This window comes from Nipponia nippon, unplaced genomic scaffold, assembly GCF_047370975.1.
Source record: "Nipponia nippon isolate SJK-2023a ecotype South Korea unplaced genomic scaffold, ASM4737097v1 scaffold_14, whole genome shotgun sequence".
In the NCBI taxonomy this organism is placed as follows: Eukaryota; Metazoa; Chordata; class Aves; order Pelecaniformes; family Threskiornithidae; genus Nipponia; species Nipponia nippon.
The window spans coordinates 13,060,405-13,078,170 of NW_028262330.1; the positions used below are offsets into that span (position 1 = coordinate 13,060,405).

At 44.0% G+C, this 17,766-nt stretch overlaps 1 protein-coding gene across 2 annotated transcripts in view; it reads left to right on the plus strand.

Moving 5' to 3' along the window:
• SHISA6 (shisa family member 6) overlaps positions 1 to 17,766 on the plus strand; it is a 264,335-nt gene that overhangs the window by 241,478 nt on the left and 5,091 nt on the right. For both annotated transcript variants that reach the window (XR_015703346.1, XM_009463421.2), the window contains exon 5: positions 9,377 to 9,529. Coding sequence is in view for 1 of the 2 variants with exons in the window: in XM_009463421.2 (XP_009461696.2) it covers positions 9,377 to 9,529 (153 nt within the window). In the remaining variant the exon portion in view is untranslated. The remainder of the gene's footprint in view (positions 1 to 9,376; positions 9,530 to 17,766) is intronic.

Below are 17,766 nucleotides of genomic sequence, written 5' to 3' on the forward strand. Positions count from 1 at the left end.
ATTACTGTGGCAGATTTTACCTGCAAAGAAACAAATTAAAAGGGATAAGGACAACCTTTGCTCACAAGGAGCCAGGAAAAAAAGAAAAAGCATATTCGACCTTAACTCTCTGAGCTGTTCAGCTCCAACTTCAGGTTCCCAGGGTTAAAACCCCAAGATCCTCTGTTTTAACCTGGCTTGGGGGGTTGCCACTCTTGGCACACAGCTTCTCAATGCAAAGGGTATGCCCAGCGCAGTGGGTTGTGTGGCCGTGAGATCACTGATGTGATTACACTGAACTCTTCCGATGCAGGAAGGAGTAACTACTAATTAACGGTGGGATCGCATATAATCTGTTCTGTCAGGCTGCTATCATTTAATTAGCATAGGGCTGTTTGCAGTGCAGTTAACACAGAGTGAGAAGAAAGTCTCCCTTTTCTCCTTGCCTGGCTGGCACAGAGGTTTCGCAGAGGGGTGAAATGTATGTCTGTCCTGTTTTTGGAAAACGTGGTATGTTGAGGAAGACAATTTCCCATGGAGATAAAGAGAAATGACCACAGGCAAGTGAGTCTGCAATACCAGGAGTCTGGTACCAAACCCATAGTCTGCAATACCAGGATTTAATTTCTGCTGTTGTTGAGGGCTCTGAATTAACCAGCGTGAGTTTGAGTACCCCACATCTTAAAGAAGCCTGTTGATTTTTTTTCTGGTGTCGGCCTATTCATGCACCTAATTCACTTCTAGGCCACTGAATGTCCCATTATAGAGGTATCTACATTCCTTTAGAAACCTCAGCCTAAATTCTGCTTTCAGTGACGGATTTCAGACCTCGATTCCACTGAAATCAGAAGTTTGAAGTGTGTTTCCTTAGCTCTAGGCTTTAGTTTTACACCAGCTGCAGATTTTAGCTGCAAATGAAGAACTCTACAACATTTTTTGGAAATGTATTGATTTTGTATGTAAAAGGTGAATGTGAGTGCTCAAGTACTGGTTTCTAAGCACAACTAAGTTTTACATATGAAATGCAGGTAAATCTTTTGATACATTAATTTATCTTGCTTAGCTATTCAGTCTTTATACCAGATAAGCACATAGAATTATTTTCCTATAAAAAACATTAAAATGTGAAAAAAAAAAAGAAGCTAGGGGAACAAAACAGAACTGAGGCAGTGTAGCATTAGCTATAACAGAAATATATGTTGACTGCCTGGGCTCAGTTTCTGTAAAACTTATTACTTTATTTTTTACTGTTACTGAAGTTTAATCTCATTATATTTAGTGCATATTTAATTACGCTAACCAAAATAGTCTTGTATAAACATTTTTTACATCTATATAAATAACAAGCACATTGCTAAATAATATAGTTAGTAGGAAGTTCATATCATAATTTTTATGTCAGTTCATTACATTTGATAATCATCTCAAAAAATACTTGGTAAACCAGCATAAGCAACAAATGGTTTCACTTCAAGTTTTTAATTTGGCCAAATATTTTTCCATAGATTATGTCTGGGTTTGCTCTGATGGAAGCAAATTTCATTTTACAGCTGTACCTATGTGGACTTTAAACAAATTCCTATATACATATGCATGTATGTTTGTGTCTTTTTTATATTCCTTCCTTCCTTCCTTCCTTCCTTCCTTCCTTCCTTCCTTCCTCTTTCTTTTTCTTTTCTTGTCTTTCTCTTCTTTCTCTTCTTTCTCTTCTTTCAATTTTCTTAATTTCAAAAATCCAGGGCATCTTCCTTCCCACACAGTAATAGGGCTTTGGGGGATATATTGCTGAAAAAATTCTTGCATCAATTTGCTAACACCAAACCAGAAGCTTCAATTTGGGACAATCCCAGAAGATATGAAAATGATTCCCTGTACTGTCACTTCTCCTCCAGCAATTTGTTGAGAGTTTTGTGTCTATTGTGTTTAAGACACTGTTTACAAAATCATAACAATTAAGGACTGTTTAAATTAGATTTATCCCCAGTAGAAATACATGTGAGGAAATTAGAAGATAATCAGATCTCTAGAATATAACCTACAGAACAAACAGACACCTTACATACACTGCTCTTTCTGCGAAGCAGCAGGGCTTTAATGAAAGTAGGAAGAGAGATGAACCGGGTAATCTGACAGGACTGGACAACATTGTGCCAGCTTTTTGATGCATACAAGTCATCATTTGTGATGGGGATACCAGTTGACGATTCAGCTGGTTTGCACACCAACTTTGCAAAGCAAAGTACACAGATTGTTGTGTTGCAATACAGCTCCAGTTAGACAATTACAAAGCAGACTGGAGTTAGTGAAGTTAGTGAATCGGGCTTGCCATTTACCTGTCTTGACCTGAGAGTTTGCTAACAATGTCCTACAGTGCAGAGCCAACCTCTGTGCAGGGGATGTATTGGTTTGTTGGGGCCGTGGCTGCACTTAAGCGATGTGCCTAGCCTCTGATGACATGTGTGCTGACCTTCCTTTAGTCAGTGATGTAGAGGGCAGAGAATAACCCTGGGGCTGAGAACAGTTAAGGGACTTCAATGGCAACTTTAAAGCACTCAGCACTGAAGCAACTGGTCTTTGCTTTTTAGATTAAATACATCATTGTGTGTTTGGACAAAGAAATCACTCTTTTCATGGTCTTAGTATGGCAGGGCTAAAGCAGCCTCCCAACTCAAGGTGCAGACCATCTGCCAAGTATGGATGCCTTAAGTTGCAGGTGAATATTGTTATGCCACCTATGACATGGCCCATGTTCTACCCAGCAGGTGACTGTCATAAATAAAGCACTGAGGCTTGTGGAGTAAAACTCAGCTGTGTAACTGTGTCTCCACCCTCACCTGTGGGAGGAACCTGAGGAGCTTCTCTTTGTAACAATACAGTTATTAAGCAAAGGGCCAACATGAGCTGAATAGCTCTGACACTGACCTCAGATTCCTCTTACAGAAGCACAAAATCTCAAACCATAAGCAAGGGGAAGCAGCATCTTTATTCCTAGTGAATCTGAGACGGGTGAAAAAGACCAAAAGTTCTGGAGGCAAAATCACAGCATCATAAAAATCAAAGTATGTAAAACTGCTACGACAAAGGGCTGTTTTGCCATTTGCATTGCTAGAAGTGCTATCAGTGTGGAGCTCACTATGACTCCACCAGAAGGTTGTGGTTGTCCCTTAACCCCTTCAGCCTCTCTGGGGGCTTGGACCCTAGTCCCAAAGGGCTGAAGGGAGACAGTCACACATACCTCATTCAAGATGGATGTTTTGTTTCTCTCAGCAGCTAGAGCTAGTTTTGGCTTATTTAGCTTGTTTGTCTGCTGCCAGGACCAAACATGCTGATGCATTTTTCTCTTTGAACCAGCTTCCTCTCCATGCAATGGCAAGCTTTGAGAATGAGGCACTCGCAGAGGTGAAAGGAGTTAACAGGCTGACAGTTTTCAATTGCACAGTCTCAAATTCAGCAAGAATTAGTCCTAATCCCAGTTCTGCACAGTCCTATATGCTGGCTGCTATGGTGCCAGAGCCATGTGTTGTTTTCTGCATCCCTGTGAAAAGGCAGCAAACTCAAGGAGAAGTGAATATATCTTTTGCTGTGATTGCTAAGTGCAATTCTACTTTCTGTAGTTTTTCCTTTGATTTTAATTGGCAACATTATTCCTCTCACCCTGCATTGTAGTGTGTAACTATGCTATGTTCAGTTAAGCACTTTGTGTACTCAGAAGCATCTTCATGTTAATAGCCCCTGGGTGACACAACTCAGGTATATTATTATGCTGTGCATATATATTGTAGCATTTAAGGGCATTATCTTGCAATGTGCTGGTGTACCTCATCCTCTTTGCATCTTACCCCTTCAGATTGCTGCTCATTTCTCAGCCATGAGCCCTGAAAGGCCTAATCCTAGCACCATCCTGATATGCAGAGGTTTTTTATCAGTGACTGAATTTAAAATCCCACATCTCCAGCTCATATAAATGAGGGCAGCTATTCACTGGAGAGCTGCTGATTTACACCATGGAGGATCTGACCTGGAAATGTATGAAACTCTTTGAGATTCATCACAAGAGATGCAAAAGACTATTAATAACAGTGTTTGTAACATAAAAAAAGAAGTGTGAAAACATAGTTCCCCTTGCAAACACTGAAGATATATGTTATAAATTTTAATTCGAGTCTGTGTACATCAGTTCTTTGCCTGCTATAACAGTATGTCACTTCCAGGATGGCTCAGGAGGTGGTAAGCCTTGGCACAGAAGGCTACCAAATGTCATCAACCACTACCAGATTTTCCTGAGGAATGTGGTCCTTTGTAAGAGCTTGCATTAGAATCAGAGAAGACTTTGTGTCTGAGCCTTCAAATGGCTGAGCAGAAGGCGGTGCTGGGGGAGCAGCGTGTGCTTTGACAGAGGACTGAAGCTATGCTGAGCTGAAGCTGAGCAGCAGAAGGCTTGGTTGTATCAGCTTCTCCTAGGTGACATTGTTTGCTTTCTCTGGGTGAATGTTTTAAAAGGCATCTGTTGAAATGTCTTGCAAAATTCACACAACATATGTGCAGACTCAAATGCAAATATGGAGCACATCCCTTTTGCCACTTGAGCTTTGTTTAAAACTTTGCATAAATTCACTTTCTTTGTCTTGGGTATCATCTGCTCTTGTCCTTGTACATCAAAGGTTCTGCGCCTCATGTAAACACGTTGAAACAGAAACTGTCTTCCAAGAACAGGGGCAGAGCAAGACACTTCAAGACTTCAGGTCTAATCTCCACAACACAAGCATCCAGCTTTAGAAATCCTGAACTGCTTCTGAGCCCTGTGCTTGCAGAAAGTTTGCAAAGCACTGACAGTGAAATGAGGGTCTTCCTCAGCTTAGAGTGACTTTCTTTCCTTCATAGATTGCAAAGCAGTCGAGTGCATGCACAAAGCAGAGGAGTGAATCCATATGTCCACTCAGAGGCCAGCTGTAATTGCAATCCCCAATGCACAGAGGGAACTGCCGTCCCCTAACCTCCATGTGGGTGACAAGCCATATATCCTTTTCAGGACACGAGATGTAGCAGGAAAAATGTTCTTCTGGCAATCCATCAGTGCAGGCAGTGCTCCTGGTTCCTCAGGTGCAGAGCTCTCTGCCAGTCTGCTCCAGGACAGCACCTTCACAAGTATTTATGCAAAAGCCTGGTCTGAATGGAGCAGGGGAGCCTTTCTGAGCCTGGCCCATGAGTCCACTGGTTCTCATGGAAATACAACAGGGTTTGGACTGGTTCAACAAGTCTGGCTCATGAAGCAGAAGAAATGCACAGCTCTTGCTTGGTAGGTGTCCAAGAAGAGAGATTAGAGCTGCAAAGGAAGAGTCTTTCTCCACAGAGATGCCTGCTCCCTTCCTGAGCTTATCGTGCCAACATTGTGCAGCCTAGCGAGTTTTTGGCAGTGCTGTGCCATGCTACCAGCCGTGCCAGTGGCTGGAGCAACATGGCACTCTGGTCAGAGCACTGTGAAAACACTGATGCTCAGTAGATGAGGAAATGCTGCACACTTGAGCCCTCTCCTGCTGAATTAATCAGAGACACAGTGGCAGAATTTTAAGATGTTGCATTGCCTGTAAAAAGGTGTGGTTACTTTGAGGCTGTAGCAAAGAGAATTTAGAAATCAAGAGAAATTACACTACTGGATGACGTTCCCATCTCTGTTGTATGCTCACTGGGTGAGCTTCATTTCCTCCATGTTCTTCTGCAAATAACTTTTCAAATTGTGCCCAGAATGCACGATGTATCAGAGAGGCAGAAAACGGCATGTGGCTGCGGGATGATGGTGAGGAAAATGTGGACTGACTTGCAAAGGTAATCCTAGTAACCATGGGACATTGTCCATTTTCCAGTGGTCATCTCCCATTGCCCAGAATGTACAGCTGGACTGGAATGATGGGGAATGCTGGGGAACAGAGCAGCATACAACCTCAGCTGCCTTGCAGGGAATGCAGAGACCTTTTTATTTACATCCTGTTAATTAATTATGTCCTGTATCTCCCATAAAAGCCAACAAACACCACAAACAAAAAGAAGAGAGACCAGAGAAAAGCATGACTCAATTATATTGCAGGAGTAAAGAACTACTAAGAAACTTCTGCTGAACTGCTCCCAGAATACAAATTGCACAAGATATTTCTCCTTACTGGAGTCTCTCAGTTCTCTGATCTTGCCCTCAAACTACATTATGCAAAAGACATCTGAAATTATCTTTGGTCATTTCAGTTTATCCCTTATTTTGCTGAATGATGGGTAGTGGATTTCAAGGTGACTTCTCATTTGCCAAAATCGTTATGGTCCGTTCCTGACTGACTGGATGGAAAAAGCAGTAAGATGTACTGATTCTGCACAAGCCCATCAGATAAATGTGTGGCACTTAATTTCACACATCTCATGCAAGCAGTCAATTAATGCTCCTGCTTTGGCACTGAACACAAGTTCCATATATATGACTGGGCTTATTTCAGCATGTCCAAACCTCCATGCAAAATGGAGATTAGATACAGGTTCTGGCTGAGAAATTTGTAAAGAGATGTTACCCCAGGGTCCTTGCCACACAAGCATGAATAGGAGTGGGGACATAGTTTCAATGCTGATATAGTCTCTGTTTACTGGATAATATCTAATCAATTGTTTCCAGCACCCTGATGAATATGATGCACTTCCTAATCCTGCAGTCAGTCTATTAGACATGGATTGAAGTCATCAGCGAGAAAATACTGTTCTCAGAGAGATGACACATTAGCTATATGCTCACTTGGTGCTATGTTCTTTTTGCCAGACAATAAACCTATTCCAGGAGTGCAGAGACATACATAAGCAATAGGAAAGAAGAGTTTATTAACCAAGATAGTTATTGCATTGTTAAGAGGAAATTTTCACCATTGGTAAATTCTAAAAGAAAGTGCCTCATAATTTCTCAGAACTGGGAACAAAATGATGCTCTAGCAGAGACCTGGGCTTTTCCTTTTCTGCGGGGTGGCTGACATTGGCTGTCAGTTGTTGAGCCCAGAGGACAGCATGCAGGTGCTTGCTGAAACGTGCCAAGCCCCTGTTCATGACAGAGCAGTTTCCTTCCCCCTCACCTTGCTGTGCTGGCAGCGGTGGGAGATTGCACAAGATGGAGTATCCCATGCTGGTGCCAGACTGGTACCCAAGGAGAGGGGAAGCTGTTCCTCCACTCACGGTCATACCCTGGACATGGCTGGGAAGGAGTGCACCGTTGTGATTTGTTCTGCAGTAAGCTTCGTTGCGAGGAAGCTCATGGAGCAGCAGAGTGCATGGAATCAGTGATGACAGTGGCAGGAAGGAGAAAGTGTTGGGTTTGTTGACATGGTAGTTGTCATTCAAGTGCCTACACATGGGTGGCATCAGATCTCTGCTAGGTCCCACATCACTCCTTTCAGCCCTTTGTGGGCATCTTAAATACCCTGGCATACCCCAAATGGCTCAGGTGTCTCTGAATTGAGCACTGGGCATGTAACTCTGCTGAAAGGTGCAGAGGAGTGCTCTGACCACACTGCCTTTGGGAAATCATGAGCAGGTTTGCTCTGGAAGACAAGACTGTCTCAGCCTGTATTTGACAGAGAAGCATGTGTGCAATGTGAAGGGTAGGTGACAGAAGGTTTAAAATATCTAGGGGAAGTCACAGTGGGAGAAAAGCTGTCAAGGCAGCTCTGCAGCCCCACGCACAGACATGCATGGGATCTGCTGGGTCCATTTCTAGGCAACAGAGAGCACCAAGGACGTAGTGAAATGTGAGCACTCAGAGAGGAGGAAGATGTACTGCTGTCTAACACAAACAGGACTCCATGCAGGAGAAAGGCAGCAGAGGAGGCAACGGCCTGACTCCTGCAAATTTTTTTTGCAGGAAACAGTTTAATTTGTGACTCTAGAAAAATGTCTTCTGAAATATCTGCACTCTACTTGGGTGGATTTTGTTTTAAATTTTTGTGGGAGATGAGGGAAGTTAGCAAATATTTGGACACAAAGCCAACACATTTGTTGAGGCGAAATTCCTCTGCCACTCAATTATTCTTCGGCAGCTGTGCTTTAATCTCAACCAGTCCATGGTTCACAGGAGGTAAGAGGGTCTTGAGGCACATGAGTGCATATTGAGCCATGTTGCATTGCTCTTCATGAGCGTGCTTTAGAGGGTGCACAACAGCAATGTGTGAACCCAAGACTTGGGCATTCTGCAGCTCCTCAGCTGTATCAGAGAGCTTAGCCCTCCGATTTCATTTTCAGACCATACTTGAAGTGGCTACCTCCTTGGCCTTTTGACCCAGCTAATGCAATCCCATCACTGCTGCAAGCTCTCACAGAGCCCACTGTAGTCTCTTCAAGCTTTGCTTCTAATAATTGAAGTTCCTGCTGTTTTTAATACTATTATCTCTGCCTGTTTTAATATCTGAACACCTGGGAGTTATAAATACAGTTCAACAGGTCCCTCTCCCTTGGCTGAGCTGATGAAAACCATTTTCCATCCAGCTTGCAGCAAAGGACCATGATTTCAATACCAGACAAACTCTGCAGATTGTCTGGACTTGACTTTTAACATCTAGGCCCAATGCTAATCTTTATTGACAGTCCCCTCTGCATTAGCATCCTGACAGTGGGCATTTTGACACTGGCTGGGGACCCCCTCAGTGACCAACAAAATGAAAATAAGTAGAGGGGCATCCTCCACCCCTCAGGGATGGCATCTCCTTTCCTGCTTCAGAAACCTCTCCAAACCTTGCCTTGTCTTCTGTCTGCACCCAGATATGCACCCCACAGCTCCACTTCACACTTTCTTGCATGCAGGGGAAGCCTGGCCATCTCTAGAGCCCACCAGAACCCCTGGGGCCATGGAACAGCTTTGCCCAGGAGCCTCCAGGTTTGGAGCGTTAGTCAGAAATCTGGCATGATGAGATAGCAATTTGATTACCAGGTTAAAATAACCTCATAGATTCATTCCCATGGCTCTGAGGATGGGGAAAGCACAGCTTGCTGAGGTAAAGGTAGGTGATGCTGCCTGAACTCATGCAGGCTGCAGTGGTGTGAGTCAACAGCACTGTGGCACAGCCCTCCATGGTAAGTGAGGTGACTCGCAGTCCCCCAGACCCTCTGTCCCACTGTGAGGAGGGTTGGTTGGTCCATGTGCTTTTGAGACAGCAGTTTGCTTCTCTCCATAATCACTGTGGACAAGGAAACAATGTGACAGGACAACACCGTCATTTTTCACCAATCTGCTGGTGCCAGTTTGAATTACGTCCAACAGCCTGTCACTAACGTTGGCTCAGATACAGCTCTTCTCCCTGCCGGAGTTTGTGGGAATGGCTTTCCTCTCTCAAATTGTTTTGGTGCACACTGTGGACATGCCTTTCTCTATTTTTTTTTTTTTCAGACAAGCCGCGAATGAACAACATCCTTACTTCTGCCACCGAACCCTATGATCTGTCTTTCTCCCGGTCCTTCCAGAACCTCTCACATCTCCCACCATCCTATGAGTCTGCCGTCAAGACAAACCCAAGTAAATATTCTTCTCTGAAGAGACTAAGTAGGTGTCAGCTCATTTCATTTCCTTTGTATCTCATTGGCTTGTAAGCTACAGTGGGCACAATGTTAAGGCAATAATCTTCTCGCTGTCGTTGCACTGCCCAAGTTGGCATCTCTGGTAATGATTCTTTTGGCTGTCACTTCCCATCAAGGAAGAGTACAGAGAAAGAGTCATTTCATTACTGTGAGAGCACGTGTGGTTATTTGCTTACTGACCTCCTTGCTGTGCTGTCTCCCACTACTCTGCCTCGTATCTGCTCCTGATAAAGTCATCCGAGAATCCTTTTTCTTTCTGCCAGAGTCAAGATGAGCCAAGCTGGCTGGCTGCCTCAGGTCAGCTGAGCTCACCTTGGCATACCCAGGGCACATATCTTGCCATCCGTGGGGGTAGCTGGAACCAGATGACAAATTCAGGCCAACAGAAAGCTGCTGAAATGGTTGAGAGCATCTATTTCAGTAGGAGCACATCTGACTGCCTTGAGCAGTGCTGCAATCTGCCGTGTTTCATGGTGTATGTGTCCGGATCTGATCCTGATCTGTGCTCTACACTGATCCATGGTGCGTCTCTGATATTTCAGCATGTTGCTCACTGCCCTCTTCACACTACTTAGTATCTGTTCTTTCTTGCTGTTTTATGTATTGCATTGTTCTGCCAACTTCCCTGTAATGCTCCAGCCCATCACCGTTACTGATGGCAAACTCTTCAGCTTTGGTGGGATTATGAAATAAGTTATATTTGTGCAGGCAAATGCTCTCTGCAGACTCAGACACTAAGTTTGTTATATGTTTCCATGAACATTTTCTGGATGCAGCCATGTATTCACACTGCCTAATTTAGAGAAATAACGTAGGTGTATATACTTGCAGTAGCTTCATTGAAGGTAGGTGAGGATGAGGAGCAGATCCTATCTCCTTAGTCTGTACGAAATCTGCATTCCCAATTTAGCCAGCTAAGTGGGAGACACAAAATTAAGTGGCATGGAATCCTTTGAACTGTCCATAACAAATTTCTGTGTGGAAGATTATCCAAAAGAGAAAATGGAATGGAAATGTAGCACATAAAAATCTCAGCCCACTCCTTGGTGCTTCAATGTGGGACTTAGGTGTATGTTTAACTTTGAGGCAAATACATTTGATGTGCTTAAAAGCAAGCATGTGCTTAATCGTGTTGGAAAACGAGATGAGGTATTTTGTGATTGGAGCCTGCCATCTTCCCTGTTCAGTGTGCCATGCACACAACTCTGCTTCTGCCATGAACTTTGTTCCCTGGTAACATTTGGATCTCACACTTCCCTTGCTGCATCCCAGTGATCAACTGTCTGCATTCTTGAGCAGCGTGGATGATACTATCTGATATTGGAAAACACTTGAAATCATGGCATTGTAATATTACTGCTTTAAAATGTCCCCATTTTGAGGTAATGATTTGTTTTCGTTTCTCAGCTGAAATGAAAGTTTCTCAGCACAAAAAATATACCCCCTGGATAGCCCTGAAAACTGCTGTTTCATTTGTAATTGATTTGCAGGGCCTGGGATTACCTGGGATACATAATTCCTGTTCAGAGTCTGGGAGATCTCTCTCCTGGCATCACTGAGAACAGGTTAGAGAAAAGCTCACCAGGAACAGCAACGATGGCTGCTCCTGTCATGATGCAGGAGATGGTCAAGACCTCTTCCAGCCTGTGGTTCATTTATTGCTTTACATATTGTGCATAGATGCTCAGTGAAATTTCCTTAAGCTCTATGTTAAATTTATTGATGTATCCCACTGAAACATTACAAAAACCACAAATGAATGCTAACCCACCCCTTCCACAGCCAACATCTGTAAGTGTATGTCAGATTTGAACACTATCCTCTACCTGCTCCTGCAATGCTTACCTGATTCACACTGAGTATGAATTCACCCACACCAAGCAATGCCACACAGGCACTGAGCAATACCTTACTAAGTGGTGTCTTAGCAGTCTGACCTCTTGGGTGCAGAAAATTTTGCTCAGCAGTTGAAAAGACAGGCTCCAACCTGCCTAACCTGCCCCTCAATAGATCACAGCAGAAGGGAATAAGTATTAAAGTCTAGCACTGCATTTCCTATTTGTCTAAAATGACAAAAATATGCTTGTGTTAAGGTCCCAAGATTAAATGTCCTCAAGAATGTGCTTAGCATAGTCAGTCTCCCTCTCTTGAGCTTTTCCTGACCCTCTGGACAGTTAACATCCCTGTCCCCATTCAGACGATACCTGGCAGTCAACCTGAATCTAAGAACATGAGAGTTAATCTTTGGCCATTGGCTAGGGTGGCCCCTTAACTTTTCAGCAGCATCAACCCTAGAAGGGAATCTCTGCACACTGCAATGGAAATACCAACTATTTACCCATCAATGACAGGTCTAGATATAGTTCAGTCATCTTTGCAAGGCACCAACCCATCCTCTCACAAAGCACGACAAGTGCCAAACCAACTGCCTCACACTCTGTTTCAGTAACTAAATAAGCAGTTTCAGCTCTAAAAGTGCTAAGCAGTTCATGCTCCCACAGGGCTTGCATATACTCAGCACCTCTAGAATCACTGAATCACTTTCTTAAAGCTGGTCTTCTCCTGAGCCAAAGGAAAATAGGCACCCAGCTCCTAGACCTTCCCTTGTAATATACCAGCGATATCATTTTCTTATGACATATGAAGGAGCTAAAGACAACGCAAAATCCACAAAAAGTAATATCTAAATGCTGGGTTTTGCAAATGAATTATTGGAGGGTTATTTTTCATATTTAAAATTACTTGTTTCTAATGAACTCTGTGCCATGGTTAAAAAAAACCCAAATGTTGTGAAGAGCTCATTAACAAACATAATTTTTCTATTCAAGTAAAACAAAAGGCATTACATACTTTTTTAATCTGTGTTTCAGCTATTTGTCTGGGTTTCTTCAGGCTTGACAGACAGCTAAAGGTCACTTATTTTCCCACAGTTAGCAGAGACAAATAGTGAAAGACAGTTTCTGCCCAAGAACATCTAAATTGAATAATCAAGGCACATCCAGGAAGAAAGAATATTTGGTACCTCCTTGCCAGAGATGAGGAGACAGCTCAGCAAGGGTATGATCAGATTGACCTCACCCTACTTTAGCTACCCAGGAATCAGGAACCTCGTCTCTTTGAAGTACATCCCACTTTGGGAGACTCATCTAAGGGATTCATGCAACAAGGAAGAGATGCTGCCTGCACCTGTGTGTCCCTGGGGAACGCGCCCAGCTTTGGGAGGGGAGCTCATCACTGCTGGATTGGCAGGGCAGGCACTCACCTCTGCTGGCATTTGATTGAGAAAGCAGCACCATGGCTTCTTCTCCTTCCAGAGCAAGGGCTTGAAGATATCCAGGCCTTTTACAGTACAGTAGGAAACAGGTTGCTGGCTGCATAGAACCCAGCCAGAACTGGGTCCCAAGCAAGCAGTGAGTTTTCTGCTTCCATGGCTGTTTACCTCCCCAGGGCATAGACAACAGGAAACCCATCTAGGGTTGCTGCCTGTGAAGCCAGGTAGGAGGATCTCTGAGGGGCAGGGTACCATCTCCGTGGGAAGCCCTATGCCAGCTTTGCCCTGGCAGCTCTGTTCAGGCTGGCACATGGGAAGAGCAGCGGTGGGTGGGTGTGGGAACACGCGGCTGAGCAAGAGCAGCTGTATTAATTCTGTCCTGCACAGCGCTCCAGGGAATTGCTGTTTCCAGCTAAGTGAGAAAGGTCACTCAGGAAGGAAGCTAATATTTTCAGGCATATTAAACCACTTGGTATTGGCTACAGAATCATCACAAATGACTAGGCAGCTTGAAAATGTTAAAACCAATTAAAACAGGTGAGACAAGCCCAAAGAGGAAATACACTGGAGTTGCAGAGAAAGAGAAGCAAATTACCTTTAAGAAAAGCAAAGAAATTACTATGATGGCCTTACCTACATACACATATGCACATATCTTAACCTTGTTATCCTACAACCAGGGGAAGAAAAAATATCCTTGGCTTTTCCACACTATCTTCCCAGAATGCCACAAATGTACCTCATTTCTCTAACTACAGTGTCAGAGGAGCTGTGCTCTGCCTTTCTGTGATAGCACCTTAGACAGAGGTGAGATGTGTAAGAGCACTCATTTGGGGCTTTCCCTCCAAATGGGAAGGGAAGAAAAAGCTACCTGAGGACAAATCAGCTGTTGTGGTTTAACCCCAGCCAGCAACTAAGCCCCACCCAGCCGCTCGCTCACTCCCCCACAGTGGGATGGGGGAGGGAATCAGAAGACTAAAAGTGAGAAAACCTGTGGGTTGAGATAAAGACAGTTTAATAGGTAAAGCAAAAGCTGCGCGCACAAGCAAAGCAAAGCAAGGAATTCATTCCCTCCTTCCCATCGGCAGGCAGGTGTTCAGCCATCCTCAGGAAAGCAGGGCTCCATCACGCGTAACGGTAACTTGGGAAGACAAACGCCATCACGCCCAATGTCCCCCCCTTCCTTCTTCTTCCCCCGGCTTATATACTGAGCATGGTGTCATATGGTATGGAATAGCCCTTGGGCCAGTCTGGGTCAGCTGTCCTGGCTATGCTCCCTCCCAGCTTCTTGTGCACCTGGCAGAGCACAAGAAGCTGAAAAGTCCTTGACTGGTGTAAACTCTGCTCAGCAAGAACCAAAACATCAGTGTGTTATCAACATTATTCTCATCCTAAATCCAAAACACAGCGCTCTACCAGCTACTAAGAAGAAAACTAACTCTATCCCAGCTGAAACCAGGACATCAGCTTATCCTAAAGCCAAGTCAGATGAAGCACTCAGACACTCCTGAAATCTGGTGATACCAGCCCTGGTCAATGTTCCAGAAATGGGGGCGGGGGGGATGGGACAGGACCAAAAAAAAAAAAAAATGCAGAAATTGTGCAGAAAATGTGATTTCCAGTAATTCCAGTTCCACATGTTGAAAAAGGTTAGTGAAGCCCCAGAAGTATGAGACTGGCTTAAAAAAAAGAGAAATTTCTGTCAATCAATACACCAGTATTTCTTTCTGTCTGCTCATCAATTATGGCCTTTTGGAATCCACTTAGGACACATTTTTTAATTTTTAAGCACATCCATGAGGGAGGAACCTATATGATTGTAGTTTTATTTTGGCTAAAATTACAAAAGTCAGTTTTCATATGAGTGTCAATGGAAAGATAAGGGGTAGCAGTATCAGAGCCTCACTATCCCAGTGAACTTGCTGGTGTTATGAGGATGAGATGAATCAGACTGGATGGTTTCAGGTCCCAGAGACATTTTGATTTTAGCAAACTATGCAACCAGATGTCCACAGTTCCCACCCCCACCCACTGGGTGAAGCACCTGGTGTCTCCAGTCTCAAAAGCCTGGAGCTGTATTCGTTTCATTGCTTTCCCTGGGTGCAGAAACGCTGTGGTTACAGAGCTGTGCTGAGCATCTCCCTTGGCGCGAAGGCATGCGTGTGATACAGCACACTCGGCCTCTCGTCAAGGTAAGTTCTCCATGACTGGTTCAGCAACGCTCATGAACTGACACCCCCTTTCAGAGGCAACAGCCTGTTAAACGTCTGTCTGGTGCCTGCTTAAACCAGCATGTAGTTCATGAGAAACTGCCAGTTCGGCTTTGATTCCTTTGAGATGGAGATGTGAAGTTTTTCTACACCTGAAAATGTTCCCGGAATAGCTGTACCAACATCTGAATGTGTCTCTCAGCATCACGGGAGGAGACAGCCTGTATGAGCTTAGAAACACCTTTGAAACGAAATCAGTTCCCTGAATGGCTTAGCCACTGCCAGCAAAAGGCCATGCAAACTTCTACATTGTTTACACGATGGAAAAAGGGAAGGAAAGGATATCTTTAATGCTCCTAATTGGCAAAACTTTTAAAGTGTAAAGCATGCTGCATTTTTTGTCCAAATTATCAAGGAACAACTTCAAACCACTTTTAATCAGCTGATTCTGCTGCCTCACTAGCAGACTCAGACCACTGTAAACCTCACATAAGCTGGTTTAGCTCCTGCTGGCAATTACTACAGCCAGGTGTGCGCATCCAAGCACATCTCCATTTGGGATGTTCTCTGCTTGAATTACATCTATTTAGAGTCACCTGGGCAAATCCAGTGGAACTTCTCTCATCCAGAGCAGAGGCCAAGTGCCAGAGTGCTGATGGCTTAGCTCCTATTCTGCACCCAGCCTCAAGCATCGTTATCAAGTCTGTGCACACTAAGTGTGTGCAAGTCTATCTATGGCCACATTATAGAATAAAAATGTCTAAAATTGCTCTGGCCATATGGAGCTTCCCCAGTCCTTCTCAGGCTTCCTAGAAGGTGATTTTAAAGACACAAGAGTTTGAGGCCAGGGAAGCTGCTGTCTGATATCTGCAATGAGATACTCTTCCAAGAAGGTTTTGACGATTGCAAAAAAAAAGACTCATTCCTACAATATACTCTGGAGAGCAAATCCCATCAACAGCAAGCATGCCAGTAGAGGAGAGCTCTGGGCAATCCTCACGCCTTGGTGGTGTGTAGGCTATAAAGAAGAGGTTGACAGCAGCAGCAGTGCCAACAGGCTGTGCATTTCAGCACCCATGTTCTCAGCTTGTACTTTTGGATGCTGAGACAAGGGGATCAGCCATCCTCCTCACAGATCCTCTGGGTTATGTGGACTGTTTGCAGGACCATGAGGAGCAGGGTCCAGGGGGCATTGAAGAGAGCGCTGAATGTGTGGGAGAGGAGATGAGGAAATTAGTGAGTAGATCATCCAGCACAGGATGCTTACAGCACTCCAGGCTTTGACTGAAGACTTTAAGGCACCAATGTGTAACTGTTGCCTTGTGAACAAACTTCTGGGATATTGTCAGCACCAATCATGTATCATAAGGCAATGACATTTCCTCTGAAAGCACTCTGCCTCATGGGACAGCTGGCCAATTGTCTTCATTTCTCAGACAATGTGGTGCATAAAACCTATAGATTTATAGCTATGTCAGTGGAAATAGGAAATTTCCACACCATATTTAACTATTATGTCTGTTGAATGCCTACAGAGACTCTAAGTATCAGAAGAGGGACCACCTACCTCACCTGCCTCATGATTAAAAAATAAAGTTTCTTTGCAAAAGACCTTGTTTCCTCTGTAAGGTGGAGAAATTTGCTTTACCTTTGCATGAGGAATCCCCTTCCTGCACACCAGTGGGTGTTGTGCTGTCTTCTTCAAGAAGAGGATGGCTGCCTGCCAGGTGTCTTGGATGAGTCTCACTCTGGGGCCTTCTGAAGTCACTGATGAACCAGAAAGGATGGGAGATGCTCAAGAAAACATCTCAGACAAAGAAATGAGGAGAAAAGCTCATACACATGATCAATGTTGAGCATTAAACATGCCTTCAACCCCTGGCCCAACGGAGGCCAGTGTTGTGCTCTTCCACTTATGACAGTGTACTTCTGGTAAGAGACTGGTGTTCCATGCTTTACACCTCTGCAGCCACAGGTACATCATGACAGTTCACAAGCTGCACTGGGCTTGAAGCCCAAGGACTGCTAATCCTCCTTCCAGGTAGGTAATCCCAGTACCCCAATTTAAGGCATGTGAACATCAAAGGGGTTTATCACAAAGTTTTTGTGTTTCTGTTGTTTGGGTTTTTTAAATCTGAAATAATTGTGGAGTTGTTTCTTCAAATTACAAGTTCGTTGAATCAGATCATTCCAGCTGCTGTAGGATTAAGGTGATATATCAGGGTACATCTGCAGCAGCCAACATCCTCTCTGAGTCCAAGGCATTTGTCTGAAAGCCAAAAAGAGGAGGGTGGCTATGTGTGTGCGTGTGCGCACATGCTGAGTTCCTGTGCAATAAAAAGGTCATTTAAGACACAGAAGAAGCAAACTGAGAAAGAAACACTCCATTGGATAAATTCTATGATAGCAACCATCTCCAAAAAAATGGAAAATGAAACCTTAGGCAGATGACTCAGTGTCTCAGAGAGAGCATCCCATGCCCACCAAACCTGCTTTGTGATCACATTTACAAATATTCAAAAATAGTAATTAAAAATGTGATGAGAGCACTCATGGATTCCAGAGCACATCCACATCTGAGGCCAGAAATGAGGTATGAGGTTCCTCAAATGGGGAACTTGCCTGCCTCAGCTCACCTTCCCTGTGCTTTCTTTATAAGTGTATTGTGAAGGTGACATTTGATAATTTCTCCATAACTTGCCATTCGTGTAAATCATGCGA